At 32.7% G+C, this 14,955-nt stretch overlaps 3 protein-coding genes across 3 annotated transcripts; 1 reads left to right on the top strand and 2 right to left on the bottom strand.

Annotated features, from left to right (window-relative positions):
* Positions 1 to 4,287: 4,287 nt before the first annotated feature.
* LOC115984491 (pectinesterase inhibitor-like) lies at positions 4,288 to 4,854 on the bottom strand. Its single transcript, XM_031107514.1, has one exon. It carries the CDS (start codon positions 4,852 to 4,854, stop codon positions 4,288 to 4,290), a length of 567 nt encoding a protein of 188 aa, XP_030963374.1.
* Positions 4,855 to 7,280: 2,426 nt separating this feature from the next.
* On the bottom strand, positions 7,281 to 7,826 carry LOC115984490 (pectinesterase inhibitor-like). The gene has a single exon (XM_031107513.1). The coding sequence runs from the start codon at positions 7,824 to 7,826 to the stop codon at positions 7,281 to 7,283; it is 546 nt and encodes a 181-aa protein (XP_030963373.1).
* Positions 7,827 to 11,807: 3,981 nt separating this feature from the next.
* LOC115983904 lies at positions 11,808 to 13,822 on the top strand. The gene is made up of 2 exons (XM_031106760.1): positions 11,808 to 12,046; positions 13,281 to 13,822. The coding sequence occupies exons 1-2, from the start codon at positions 11,833 to 11,835 to the stop codon at positions 13,508 to 13,510; spliced, it is 444 nt and encodes a 147-aa protein (XP_030962620.1). The 5' UTR covers positions 11,808 to 11,832; the 3' UTR covers positions 13,511 to 13,822.
* The last annotated feature ends 1,133 nt before the right edge of the window (positions 13,823 to 14,955 follow it).

Here is a 14,955-nt window from a genome sequence, read left to right as displayed (position 1 = left end):
AACATTCCTCGATGTTAATTCTCAATACCTTTATCAAGTACATCTTTGATGCACATTAGCATTCTTATGAGTCCATGACTCGTTTAAGGGTTATATCCCCACACTTTCTTAGAAATCATAATTCCACAATCTGAGTTTCTAAACCCCACAATTAGGGTTCTCAACCATTCCAAAATTCACATATATACACACACTATAATTACATATATCAAAATGTAATAATAGAATATAGTGAATTTCTTTAAAATTATATGAATGGTTTTAAAGATATCAAACTAATAACACAAATAGTTACTAGTGTATAGATATCAAAATTCTATCTTTTTCCCTTTGTTTCAAACCTTTTACTATTAACCTTAGACCAAAAGATTTTATATCCTATTCTAATACCCACTCACAACCAATTGGTTTTAAAGCTAGATGTAGATCCAATAAGATCCAATTATTATTAAATAATATTGAGTCTATTTCATCATTAATAGCTTTTATAATAGAAAGCTACATCTTTTTAAAAGCATAAAGCTTTTAAAACTTTAGGATCACTTTCCTCAAAGAATACCATGGTTATTTAATTAGGACTACACTTTGATTACCTTTAATAAGGTAAACAAGAGCTTCACATGAAATAAAATTTGGATTAAAATCATTTTTATTTCTCAAACTTTGACTCCACATTTGTTCACTTGGTGAACCACATTTAAATCTTTAATATCACTTAATGTGATATTTAAGATTGGAGTCATTTACTCGTGTTTAAGTAGGTATCGGGGTATCCTTAAAATCATCTTTGAATTTAAACACAATAAATTCAATATCCTTTGATTTCACTCTTATATTAGACATTAAGTCTAATAAACTACATACCCTCGAATTTACTCAAAACCTACATATACACATTATATAGCTCTTTGACTAATTAGTCCTCTTTGGTCTATTATTTACAAAAGGTTAAACACCCCCACAGTTTAAAATGATAAGCTTTTGGTCACTTTCTCATTTCATAACACATATGAAATACTTTTGAGATAAAACTCTATTATGCACATAGTATACGAATTTTTTTTCTAAATAACAACAAATATTAAAAAATTTAGTTAATTGTCACGTTTCAAAACAATTTTGAAACTAGCATCTCGAGTGTCTAAAACTCGAGTTCCAAGATAAAACTCGAGTTTTTAAGTCTCGATTTGTAAGTGGATTAAGCTAAAGTGGGAAAAAAATCAGGCTGAAAATCGAGTTTTAAAAACTCGATTTCCATTAATTGAGAAAAAACGCCGCTATAGGTCTGTAAAACGTCACTATAGGGCTTAAAACGCCACTATAGGACCCCCTAAACCTGTACTTATAAAAATTTTTTGCAGAAAAACGACGCTATAGGGATTTAAAACGTCACTGTAAGGCTTAAAAACGCCACTATAGGTGAAATTTTTTTGTATGGAAATCGAGTTTTAAAGACTCGAGATCTATAACGAGTCTTTTGGACTCGAGTTATAATATGGATCTCGAGTTTCTAAAACTCGAGATGTTAGTTTTCTTAATTCTTTAAAAACGTTCCTAACTTACTATTTTGAATGGCTGATGGATGATGTTATGCACAATACCTCCATAGTATACACTAAGCAAAGCTTCTTCCCATTGATCAAATAGGAACTTAGCTTAATTGCACTCAAGTTTATGGCATTCACCATATCAAATAGAGTTCTCTCTTTTGACCAAACAATTTTATTAGGGCGTATAAGGGATTGCACTTTGGTATATTATGACATGTTTCTCACAAAGAATAATATACATTTAAAAATATTCATCATTTCTAGTTAATACACCATTCAATTCAAATCATCATGCTTATATAAATTATATCATGCTTTGACATAAATTTCAAGAATTTGAAATTTAAAAGTCTCAATCTAGCATGTCACAAATAAAGAATCAACAATATAAGCAAAACATATTGATAAATAATACTCAGATAGTAGCATATCCATTGCCTACTAATGTCCCATTCTTGGACAAGACCATTTTTAAATAACAAATTGGCTTTTCTTGATATTAAGTAGATGAAAACATAGCATTGGTCAAGAGAACTTCTTGCCAAAACTCAATTTCACTTCAACAATGCACTTTCCTTGAACTTTTGCCTTACTAGGGATGTCCACAAGCACCTCTAGTTCGATGGAAGACTTCTCATAAGTCTTGAATTGTGCCTTGTAGTTGCACACATGCAACATTGCACCTGAATCAAAACACTAATCGGAAGGATTTGTAATTACAGCCATATGAAATATAGTGATCTTTATTACATACATTACTCACCATAGCAATAATGTCCTTAATGAAAATTGCTTCATTGGCATTTCCATCTTCATCCTTCTTATTCTTTAAGAACTTACATTCTCAAATGTAATGGTCTTTCTTTCTACAAAGGAAACATGACATTTTACTTGTCATTGTTGGGATCCTTAGAGTTGTTCTTCTAAAACAATTCACACTCTTATTCGCATTCAAGTGTTTATTGTTCTTACTAGAACTTTCAATTTTAACATTTTTCACATTCACTTTAGAATCGGTTTTAGATACACCTTTAACCGGACTTTCCTCTTCAATTCAGTGATGTGGTCTGAATTGATCTAAAGTGAGATCTCCTGACATGTTTCTTAATGTCTTCACATAGTTTAGAAAATCCTTTAGGAAAATATTCATATACTCTATTACTTTAAGAGTTTAAATTCCCATCCTTTAGATTTTCTACTTCACTTTATAACATTTAAACATGTTAAACTTTCATTCTTATATCTCAAATCAAATAAATTCGCAACACATGCAAATATTCTAACAAAGAAACTCATCAATCAATTTGAAATTCAAATTGCCCTTGAACAAGAAATTTGTACCTTCAATGTTCAAATCATGAAGATAGCTTTTAATGCATTCACAATGTGAAAGAATTATCACTTTGTCTTGCCAACAAAGAAACTTGTTTCTTTAAGCCTTATTCCATTGAATCTTCTTTAAGATCGATTCATCATTTGAAGAACTCTTCAAATCCAAGCCAGTTGCTCTTTCTACTGTGTAAAATTGGTTCCATCAAAGCGATCCAATTTCACCAAACCATGATTCAACATCTTCAAAGTTGTACCATCATTTACTCCTTGTCTTGTAGTCAAATATTGTCTAAGATTATTGGGGATATTATACAAAGTAATAATGGAAGAATAAGGTTAACACAAAAGACAAACAGAAAATAGATAACTTGGAGGCACTATATTGTTTTCCTTAGACAATATTTGCTCTCCACACTTTTGTTGCTAAAGGGTTATCGCAAATTTGTCCCCAAGATACAACTAAGATGTTGGGCTTTACAGATAGCAATTTTGGATAATGACCACAGGATTTCTTGTGTTTCTTGTGTTATTTTTCAAGTGAACATTAGTCTCTATTTATACCCATAGAGTTATGTTTCATGAAAAGGCATGTATGGAGAGTTAGTTATTTTTTCATAAAACGGATAACAGAGATTGAAACGCTTTCAACCTTTCTGAACAGTCACTAAAAAATTCTACAGAAAATTCAAGTTTTCGAATTTTCACTTAGAAAATTCTAAAACTTGAATTTTCACTTTATGAAACCATATTTTCCAAACTCGAACATCATTATTACAACCTATCCTTGTATATACCTATATAAAAAACAATACTTTTCTTTCTCACTTTCACCTATCTTACACTAACCAATTCAAATCTCTAGCAAATATTCCTATAATACTAGCAAATGTTGAAGGAAATCAAAGGGGTAATTATAGAGTGCTTATATCACGGCAGATTCTCAAATTTTGTGTTGGGTTTTGTCAACTCTTTTGCTAAAAGTATTCCATTGCTCTTCTATATAACCAAAAGGCCATTCCTCTTCCAAACCCATGAGAAGCAGGAAAAAAAAAATTTGGAGTTCATTTAATTTACTATTTCCTCTATCTTTCTTCAATCTTAGTATTGGGCATCCAATGACAAGTTCGAAGTTCTGTTTGTGAGTGCACATTAACATAACTACCGTTGTATCCTGGAGAGCAACCACTTGAGCCATTTGCACTGACGGAGTCATTCCAGTGGGGTGAAATCGCTTCTTTAGGACAACGGATTAAGTTTTGTGCCTCGGCTCAAATCGATAAGTTTATATCTCTCTACACTCTCATCTTATATCTCTAATCTGCTTTGTATTTGTTAATTAATTTGGGCAATTTTCAAACATTATTTCCAACATATGCATCTATCAAAAACAAAATCAAAAAGAAAACTAGTTGTTCCCTGCAGCAAGCCTTTTCGCTATAGTCAGCATTGCGCTACAAAGCAGATGCGATTTGTCATTTTGTTGTGGAAGAAAGGGCGAGGCCGGAGTTGTTACATCTTTGCAGGTATTAATATCAATCAGGCAATCAGATGCTGCAGCTTCGAGGGCAAGGAAGTCCTTGATGCTCCACCTCTCATTTGCATAGTTTATTTTACTAACGGCATTGACATAAGAATCTAGGCAGTGTAAGTATTTGTCATAGAGATTAGGGTCTGTGGTCTGACCAAGTTGTGACTTAATCTTCGTTTTAGTTTCAGTGGCAGTGGCATTGGCCAAGTTGATTGAGATTTGAGCAAGGCCATAGAGGTTAGTGGAGGCCGTGCGGGGGTCGGATTGTAAAGCTTTCAAACAAGAATTACGGTCTTCTGTCTGGGCACATATTTGAGAGAGCACATCATTGCCTATCTTCACACTAAACCTTGATTGTGTGGGGCTAATGCATAGGAATATGGCTAGTAGACGAGAAATCAACAAGAAGGAGGAGGAACAAAAGGAAGGAACTATTTGTTTCATGTTTAAAGGTGTTCTTCTACCAACGAATTGGGGTTTGATTCCTTGGGAGGGTATGGAATAAGATGTATTGAGAGACTTATCTATATTTATATATTACTAAAAGCTAAAGTGTAGTATTTAATGTTGCTACGCTTAGGTTGAGCCACATCAGCAGTCATGTCATTACTATTTTTTTTCGTGAATTTGTCCTACTTTTAAAAGTAATTTTCCTAAATTTAGAAATACTAATAAAAAGTAAATAATTCTCAACCTTATCTCTTACATGGTTACAATTTTAGATAGTAATCCTTTGTGTTCCATAGTTACAATTTTAAATAACAATCCTTTATATTCCACGGTTACAATTTCAAACGGCAACCCTTCAGCTTTCTAACGCCCGACCTTAGCTTTCTAACTCATTCATCTCTTTCTCTCTTCACTCTATATTAATACAATTTAAAAATAGTTTTCCTGATACAGTTGTATTAGCAAAATTGATCAATTTTACTAATAAAATTTTGTTATCTCCCTCATTTTTCGGGGTATAATACCTAAATGCTATTGGCCATTTATTTCAATTATTATAATTTCAACCATTCGTGCATATATATGAAAAAAAATTAAATTGATTATTCCAATAAATCTTTTTTTTTTCTTTATGTCAATTATCCCAATATATGTGGGTATCGGAGTCCTAAATTCTTCTCCTCCTCCTCTAATGCCAAAAATACCAACTTGTAATTAACTACAAAATCCCAAATTCATAAAAGTGATGCAACTCCTAATATTTCTTCTATATTTTCAAGATTATTAAAAAAAAAAAAACACACACACACACACAAAACAAAGGAGTCATGGGTTACCAAACCAAATTAAATTTTCAACGAAGATTAATCCTTATGTGTAATGGAGTCGAATCTTCAGGGGTTAGCCCTTTAATTTGGCCTCATTTACTATATATAGTTGATATGCATTTGGAAAATTGACTAGCCTCTGAAATTTAGCAAAATCCACAAGGTCATGACGCGTTTTCCAATCCTCAAGGGTCAAGATTTGCATAAAATTGATCGAAACTTCCTTTTGTTTTTCTTTGGGTGTCCTCTCCTCAGGAGAAATAAAAAGGGATAATGATAGGAAGAAAGGGTGAAACTTCATGATGCAAAATATAGAAGACTAAGATAAGTGATCTTATTAAAAAAAAAAAAAAGTGACCTAACTCTATAGAAGGGGTGTTCACCAAACCACACAAACCGCACCAAAATCGCTCGCAAAATGACATAACTACATCGCACTATAGGTAATAATGCATTGCTTTGCAGTTTTATAATAAGAAAATTGCACTAACCGCATTGCATTGCACGCTCTCTATATATTAATATATTTATTTTTTTAATATTAAACATATTATTAATATTTTAATAACCTTTGTTTTCAAAAAAAAAAAAAGTTTAATAACCCTAGTAAGTGTTGATTAGGAAAGTCAATCCAAAATAAAGAAAAACTAACTCAATAGTTTAAAACTTAACCCAAAACAAAGGGAAAATTTAGTTATGGGCTGGGTAGGAAAAGTCCAAATTTGAAAAATATATTGGTTTCAAATCGTTCAAACCACATCTTATACATCATATCACACATGTAACCGCTAAAATAAGGTACAGTGTGGTTATGGGTTTGGTTAAATTCTAAATTGCACCGCATATATGACCACAAAAATGAGGTGTGATGCAGTTATGGTTTTGGCTAAACTGCACCACAAAGTGAGGTACTAAAAATAGTCCAAAATCACACTGCACTGCACCACGAACACTCCTCATGTTATGATGTTTTCCAATTAAATTCAATCATGTTATTGCATTATTATTATTAATTTTTTTTTTGAAAAGAATGTGATTGCATTGATTAATTGAATTGTATAACTGATTTTAGTGATTCTTTGAAAAAGTAATAATGTTTTTGTTGAAATGGTCAATTTCACTGTACTAAAATTTGTCCATAGAATAAATGGTGTCTAATTAAAAATTGAATCCATCAATTTTTTTTTTTTTTTTTGGCTTTTATATAAGTGAATTAACTCCAGTCTTATTACTAGAAGGAAAAAAAAAAATTCCTTCTTTTTAGAAAGTCAGAACAATTACGCATTTCCACATACAACTTCCAAGAAGTCTCTGAAGATAGAATCTCAGAAAAGATGTAGGCAAAAATAAATAAAAATGGAGAAGTATATTTCATTATGAAAATTTTATTCCTATATGTAACAATATAAATCATAACAACATATTATTTAGAAATTATAATATAATAACATAAACCTTAAGCGGATTCCATTGATTTGAACTCGAGAGGATTTATTAGGAGGGAGAAAAAAGTACAGCATAAAGTAAAAGCTGTAAAATTCTCAAAATGAGGCCTAAAATTTTTATTCATCAAAAGGTGTACAAGAATTGACACTAATTTTTTTCCAATAGACGATTAGCGATAACCAATGTCATGAGACAAACTTCATTAGATTTCTTATTCTGTTGTGGGAGAGAGGAAGCTGCACCAGTGATTGCATCTTCACAGTCAGAGACATCATCCATGCAAGCTGATGCTGCAGAGCTTACTCCACCATAGTCACCAGCCTTCAACCTTTCATTTGCATAGTCAACATTACCAGTGGCATCATCATAGGAGTCATTGCATTGTGAGTACTGCGCTTTGAGTTTGGGGTCAGTTGTCTGAGCAAGTTGTGACTTAACAAATGTGTGAGTTTCACTGACAGTGGTTTTGGCCAAATTGATTGATATTTCGGCAAGGCCAAGGAGGTCAGTCGTGGCGGTTTGGGGATCGGATTTTAAGGTTTGTAAGCAGAAAGAAGGGTCATCAGTCTTGGAGCATATATCATTGAGCACATCTTGCCCTATTGATTGTGTAGGGCTACTGCATAGGATTATTGCTAGTAAAAGAGAAATGAACAAGGATGAGGAACAAAAGGAAGGAACTATTTGTTTCATCTTGGTATACTACTACTACCAATTTGTTGGTTTGGTTTTTCTTTTGGAGTGTAGGGTTTAGGATGCAAATACAATGTGACTTATATAATGTGGCTTTGTTGACTTATTTGCTTATACATTGCTTAAAATTTCTCTCTTTATTTTGAGAGATGAGCACTGCAGAACTTGGCAAGTGCCAACGAATATTGTATCAGAATATCATAAGATTAGATTATTTTAGTACCCTTATATAGCTTCATTTTCCATATTTTTAATTTAGGGGAAAAAACATTTTTTTTTCCCTTTTATGTTTGGAGTAGTTCACAATTCTCCCATGTATCTTTGAAATCAACTAATTCCCTCCTCTATATTTGGAAAATAAGCAAATACCCCCAATTTGTTATTTTCTTAGTTAAATCTAACGAAATTTTTTAAAGAAATTATTAGTTGTACACTACAAAAAAGAGAAAAAGTTGAAAATTGTACTGTTATTTTTGTATATTGTATTTGTAATAATTACAATTTCATTGGATTTAACTGAAAAAGTAATGAATTTAAGGTATTTGCTTATTTCTCAAACATAGAAGGAGAAATTAGTTAGTATCAAAGATAAGGGAGGAAATTGTGAATTACCCCAAACATAAAGGGAGAAAAATTATTTTTCCACTTCATTTTATGAGTCAGATATTTAATTGAAAAAAAGGCTTTGATTAGGGGAATTTTAATTTGGCCGTGATGTGATAAGCAATGTCAATATAGGACTATAGTAGTAATATACCCCTAGTGGTGGATATATTGGTCTAGAGAGTGATCTCATAGAGGTCCTAAGTTTAATCTACCATGCACATTATTGGTGCATGAGATTTTTTTTTTTTTTTTTTTTTGAGGAACTGGTGCATGAGATTTTTAAGATGTCTCTTTATGGGTTAGAAGTGGAATAATCTATCAAAGGTTAATTAAGACACCACTTTCTCAAAACGTCGGTCCATTCGGTCCGTATTAGTCAACACCTTTCATACTGTTACACATGGACATACGTGAATATTATTCATAACAATTTTACAAAAAATCCTAGATGAAAAATTGTTATTTGTTATAATCTAGGCCTATTACTAACAAAATAACATAAAATTATTGTAATCATAAAGGACAGAAGGTCTCAAGAGGGTTAACCTTTGAGATCGTGCTCAAGCAGCATGATTTCTTTTCTAAATTCGGTTTATAACTTCCATACTTTCCTTGTATATATTCTACCATTCCTAATTCAAAATTTAAATTTCACCAAAAGAATTCTAAGCAAAATGGTATTTACTTTCAGCGTAACTATATAATATTTAAAAGTTGAATCATAGCATTTATTATTGCTACAATTCTGTTAAGCCATATCAGTATAGCATTTTTGTCCACTTTGGTCCATTTGGTCTACTTTCGTCTAATTTGGTTTAGTTCGGTCTACTTCGGTCCAGTTGGGTCCACTTCAGTCCAATTTGGTCCAATTCAGTCCATTTGGTCCACTTCTATCCACTTAGGTCCAGTTCGGTCCAATTGGTCCATTTGGTCACATCGGTCCAATTCAATCCAATTGGTCCTCGTCATCAATTCGGCCCAATTGGTCTACTTAGGTCCAGTTCGGTCCAATTAGTCCATGTGGTCACTTCGGTCCAATTTAGTCCACTTTGGTCCATTTCGGTCCACTTAGGTCCTATTCGGTCCAATTGGTCCACTTCGGTACACTTGGTTCATTTGGTCCATTTCAGTCCAAATAGGTCTTCTTCGGTCTAATTGGTCTATTTCGGTCTAATTCAGTCCATTTGGTCACTTAGGTCTCCCATTCAGTCCAATTAGTCCACTTCGGTCCAATTTAGTATACTTCTGTCTATTTGGTCCAATTCAGTCCAGTTCTATCCAATTCGTTCAGTTGGTCCATTTAGGTTCAAATCAATCCACTTTGGCGAAGTCGGTCCATTTAGTCTAGTTCGGTCTATTCGGTCTATTTCCATTCACATCAGTCTAGTTCGGTCCATTCAGTCCTTAAACCCATTGTGTTTTTCATATTGATCTAAAGCTCTTGTAATATTTTTTTTAGGAGAGAAGGGATTGTTTGCATTGTCTCCACCACACCAAAGAATTGATGGAGAGTGGAAAGAGTGACCGGTCTGGAGTAATTGTTTACAAATGGAATGAAAAGAATAATAGACTAAAACACTGGAAGTGCCAATTGTGCTGACTGCTGAGTATGATGAAAATGCCCCACCATGTCAACGAGGGTGGCATGTTTCCTATGATGATGGGTTCACTCTATATTAGTCACATTTGGTTCAAGGTGAAAGATTAGAAAGAAAAGAAAAAGTGTTGATAATTGCTTCCTAATACCATGATATGTGTTATGCATCTGATCCAGATTGCAATCAGCCTTTGATGCTTTAGAAAAGAGAAGGGGCATCTGTTAAAATTAGTTGTATAGTTGATAAGGCTGAAGAGTCTTGAATCCATTATTATTATTATTTTTTTGGGGGTGGGGGGGGGGGGTTTGTGGGGGTACTGGTTGAAATTAAACCAACTCAAAATCCTTCAATCTTAATATAATATATTTGTTAAAGGTGGATCTAGTATTGTTGGTAGCTAAGGCTCTGTTCTTTAGATGTTATACCTTATATTTTAAAATTAAATTTGACTATGTAATTGCATTGACTAATGAATTGTACAGTTGAATTAGTAATTCTTTGAATAGACAAATTTTTTTTGTTGCATCGACTAATTCACTCACATAGTTGAATTTCATTGAGAAACCTAAGATACGACACCTAAGGAATTGATCTTAAATTTTTTTTCCATTAAAAAAATACTGCTTAGAATTAAATCCAGGGTTAATGTCATAAAAAAAAGAATTGACATTTAAATTAATTGAACTACATTGATAGAAAAATTGAAGAAGAACAAAGGCAATAAGAAAGAAGAAAACTCTTTTCACATAAAGAAATTCTTCTCACTAAAAAAGCCAAATCCTTTCTTCTGTAGTTCTTATCTTATTATTATTTTTTTGTTTTTAAATTTTATTTTGATTGATTTTAGCATCCTTAAATAATAGAGCACAATAGAGTTCAAGTAGAGTTTTAATTCAACTCATTTTTCAAACATACATGCTTATCTAAATACTTATTAGACTTTCGAAGTCTTACCCAATGAGAATTAATTTAAAGGTAAAGGTTTTTTTTTTTTCTTTTTTTTTTGAGGGGAAAAAATAAAGGTTAATTTGGTTTGCTAACTATTGAAGTTTTATTTTCTTATGTGGATTATCACCAAAAAAAAAACTGCCGTTGCTTTAATTTTTTTTTTGGAGAAGAACCGTTGCTTTAATCTAAACTAATAAAATTTTGTATCAAATCATAAAATAAAAAAATATACAATAACAAAATTATTATAAGAGAAGGAAAATTAGTGATAACGGTAAAGAGAAAAAAAAATTTTGATAAAGAAAGAAAAAGAAGCCTTGTGCTTAAAAACAAATTGCCACATCTCATAGAAAAATTTTTGGTTTTTGTTTTTTTTATTGATTTTATGATAGAAGAAAAATGTAGAGAAAAAAAAAAGTATAGAAATTGATAGTAATAATTAGTTTTTGTGTTTATTTCAAAAAACTAGTTGAAAAAAAGTTGATAAAGGAAAAAAAAATTATTATTTTTATCTATAAAAATTCTTCAATTTGACTCAATCATTTGACACATACATGTCTTCTAAGCCCAACTTTTAGAATATACTAAATAATACAGTATATGATATGAAATGATGCAAGTATGGATGAGAAAGTATAATGGACCAAAGCATGTGTAGTATTTCTAAAGCTCTATCGATAAACACGGAAGCCTGGGAAAAATAATTGGCCCCCAAAATTCTAACCCCAGTTTATAACAAAGCCCAAAATTCATGGGCTTTTTTAGTTACCCCAAAACTTTTAATATATTTCCCACAACCCCACCTCATCCTTGTAGCCCATTCCACTTTCCTTTCTCAAAATTAGTTCGCTGACATGGCTTTTGCTAACAATCTTTCTCAAAGCCTCCTCAGCCATTACAAGCCATTAATAATAAGTGGGAAAAAGATCAGGTCTTGTTTGAACATCAACCAGACTGAACCAAGTACAAAACAAGTACAGACAAAGAAAAGGTGCTTAAGGTGCAACACCCTTTACTTGGACAAAGATAATTCCCCAACTGCTTGCTCCTTCCATGGCCACACCACTGGTATGTATCAGATGTGCTATTATCTTTATCTATATCACATGCTCAATTAAACAATAGCTTCTTTTTTTGTTTTGTTTTTATTTATTTATGTTTTGTTTATGTATGATAGTGAATTAACTTTGATAAAATGCATATCTTCATAGTTGATGACACTGTTTTTCAAGGTTTCCTTTTTATAGACAGAGTATAAGCTTTAAATTGAGCTAATCAAACTTGAAATTACCCTCTGTGAAAGAAAAGAAAATGCTACACCCAATTGGAATTTGGTTAGGAACATGTAGAGTGTTGATGATTGTTGATCTATGCAGTTTAGTGAAAAGTAAAGAGAAAAAGGGAAAGAAATCAACATAAAGAATATAAATGGTGTTAGAAATATGGTTAAATGATTAAATTCACTGTTTTCAAGTAGCATAGGTTTTTGGGATAATTGGCAATTTATCGAGATATCAGAGAAGGGGATACCAAGTTCGAACCACGTCTCTGCTAATCTCATGTGCTGCCAATCTCATGTGTTGGACCTCACTTATTAAGGGGAAGTTTGGGATAACACGGAAGAAGTGTTGGAATTATGGTTAGGTGATTAAATTCACGGTTTCCTAATGGCTTAAACATTTGGGACTATTGGTAATTTATCACATGGTTCTGCTGTGTGCCTACATCCACAAGAGTTATATATACACACACACATATAACCCTAATCTGCTCTGGTCCACTATGCTGCACTCACCCTCCACTCATTCCACCCATGAGACCTGAATACCAAGAACAATGTTTCTTTCTAAATCTAAATATGATCCTCTATCTCTAACAAAAAGGCTTCAAGATAGATGTTGCAGAGGGACGGCAAACGTTATCTGGTTCATATGAGAATAGAATTCAGAAAGCAAAGAAAAATACCTAAGAGAAATCGTAACTACAAATAAAACTTATTTAAAGTTCTCTTGCCAAAATGTCCGTAAGGAACACAATTTAAAATCATCAATCTTTCACCATTTGTAAACATACACCTTTTTTTCCTAATGTTTTCATATATCACAGTTCACATAGAAATTTATTATGTGATCACAACTTTTCAAACCTTTTATGCATTTAATTAAATTTTTTTTTTTTTTAAGCTGCTGTCATTTGATATTGGGTTTCTATAACATATGTAAAACCATTGTGTTTTTTTTATTTATTTTAATTTATATATATATATATATATATATTTAGCTTAAGCTTGTAATGTTTGTAGGAGAGAAGGGATTGTTTGCATTGGCTCCGCCACACCAAGGAATTGATGGAGAGTGGAGTGACCGCTCTGGAGTTATTGTTTACAAATGGAATGAAAAGAATAATAGACCAAACACTGGAAGTGCGAATTGGAAGAAAAGATGGAGCTGTTGTGCTGAGTATGGTGAAAATGCCCCACCTTGTCGACGAGGGTGGCATGTTTCCTATGATGATGGGTTCACTTTGTATTAGCCACATTTGGCTCAAGGTGAAAGATTATTACAAGAAGTGCTGATAATTCTTACTAATACCATGATATGTGTTATGCATCTGATCTAGATTGTAATCAGCCTTTGATGCTTTAGAAAATAGAAGTGGCAACCGTTAAAATTAGTCGTATAGTTGATAAGGCTGAAGAGTCTTGAATCCAGAGTGTTTTTTGGTTTTGTTGGGGATACTGGAAAGCAGGTCAGTTTGACTAGAATGTTAGAATCTACTTTCTGTGTTTTGTAATGATGGATGCCATTTGGGATCTCCCAAATATATGAACACAATTTTATTTAATTATGAGCAAGAAAGTATGTATTGACACTAGAAGCTACTTTAAAAAAAAAAAATGTATTGACACTAGAAGCTACTTCAAGTAGATTGTTCATGAGACATATCTTGGCACTTCATAGTTCATACATTCCTGGCTACTCTGCTTGGTATAATTTGGCCTGTGGATGTGCAAAGGCAGCTAAGCAATTTGTGAGAGCCTCTCATAAGTTTTCCAAATTAGGATGACATATTAGAGTACATATAAAGATTAGACTCTCTTTTCATCTGATGATGGAACTAAACTTCACTTCAATAAACTAGACAAATGTCTTAGTAGAATCATTTGGGTTGATACTCAAAACTTGAAGTTGTACAAATTGTTGTTTTCAATCAGAAATGAAAGCTTGTTCAATAAAACCATTTCATCTCAATATGTCAACAATTCGGGCTTCCTAAGTTATATCATGTTACACTGAAATCAGTGGCATTAAGGTTTCCATTGGCAGTTCAAGCATGGCTAAGAGAAGATGTAGCAGCCACATATGAAGAACTCTCAAGATTTTGGCCAAATGGTGACTGTCAAGCAAGTTGAAAACTGAAAAGCCCTGATATTCATTACTGCATTTGTAAGATTCACTTGCTACCCTGCAGCTACAAAGAAATCATGCATATTTGTCAAATCAAGCATGTTTACCAACAATTCTTCTCCCATCTTTGGCTGCACCATGGTTTGCACACCCTATCTCCCATGCATTTGAAGCAGCCAAACTGCGCCCCCCCCCCCCCCCCCCCCCCCCTCTCTCTTTTTTGATAATTTGATAGTTGGGGGAAAGGGGATTTGCCTTGTTACTATTGAAAACATAGGGATGTGCTAGTTGAGTTACAAGGTCTTGGCAAATCATGCCAAATGTTGAAGCTAAAAAAGAGGACAAAGCAACGTGAAATTTCTGTAAACCATAGAGGACAGCAGGTCTCAAGAGGGTGAACCCTTGAGATCTTTCTTAAGCTGCTCAATTCAGTTTATCACTTTCATACTTTCCAAGTATTCTACCATTCCTTATTCAAAAATTGAAAATCACAGAAAGAAGTCTTAAGCAAAATGGTATTCACTTTCAGCATATGTGCAAGGTCGATCATTCTTCCATTACCCAAAATCA

This window comes from Quercus lobata, chromosome 4, assembly GCF_001633185.2.
Source record: "Quercus lobata isolate SW786 chromosome 4, ValleyOak3.0 Primary Assembly, whole genome shotgun sequence".
Taxonomy (NCBI): Eukaryota; Viridiplantae; Streptophyta; class Magnoliopsida; order Fagales; family Fagaceae; genus Quercus; species Quercus lobata.
The sequence above is the reverse complement of the archived record's forward strand: the minus strand, read 5'-3'. Positions and strand labels throughout refer to the sequence as shown.

Bases quoted from the DNA above. Each gene is read 5' to 3' on its own strand.
- LOC115984491 (XM_031107514.1), bottom strand. From the start codon at position 4,854: ATGAAACAAATAGTTCCTTCCTTTTGTTCCTCCTCCTTCTTGTTGATT.
- LOC115984490 (XM_031107513.1), bottom strand. From the start codon at position 7,826: ATGAAACAAATAGTTCCTTCCTTTTGTTCCTCATCCTTGTTCATTTCT.
- LOC115983904 (XM_031106760.1), top strand. From the start codon at position 11,833: ATGGCTTTTGCTAACAATCTTTCTCAAAGCCTCCTCAGCCATTACAAG. The intron at 12,047-13,280 runs GTATGTATCAGA...TAATGTTTGTAG, and splicing joins CTTCCATGGCCACACCACTG to GAGAGAAGGGATTGTTTGCA.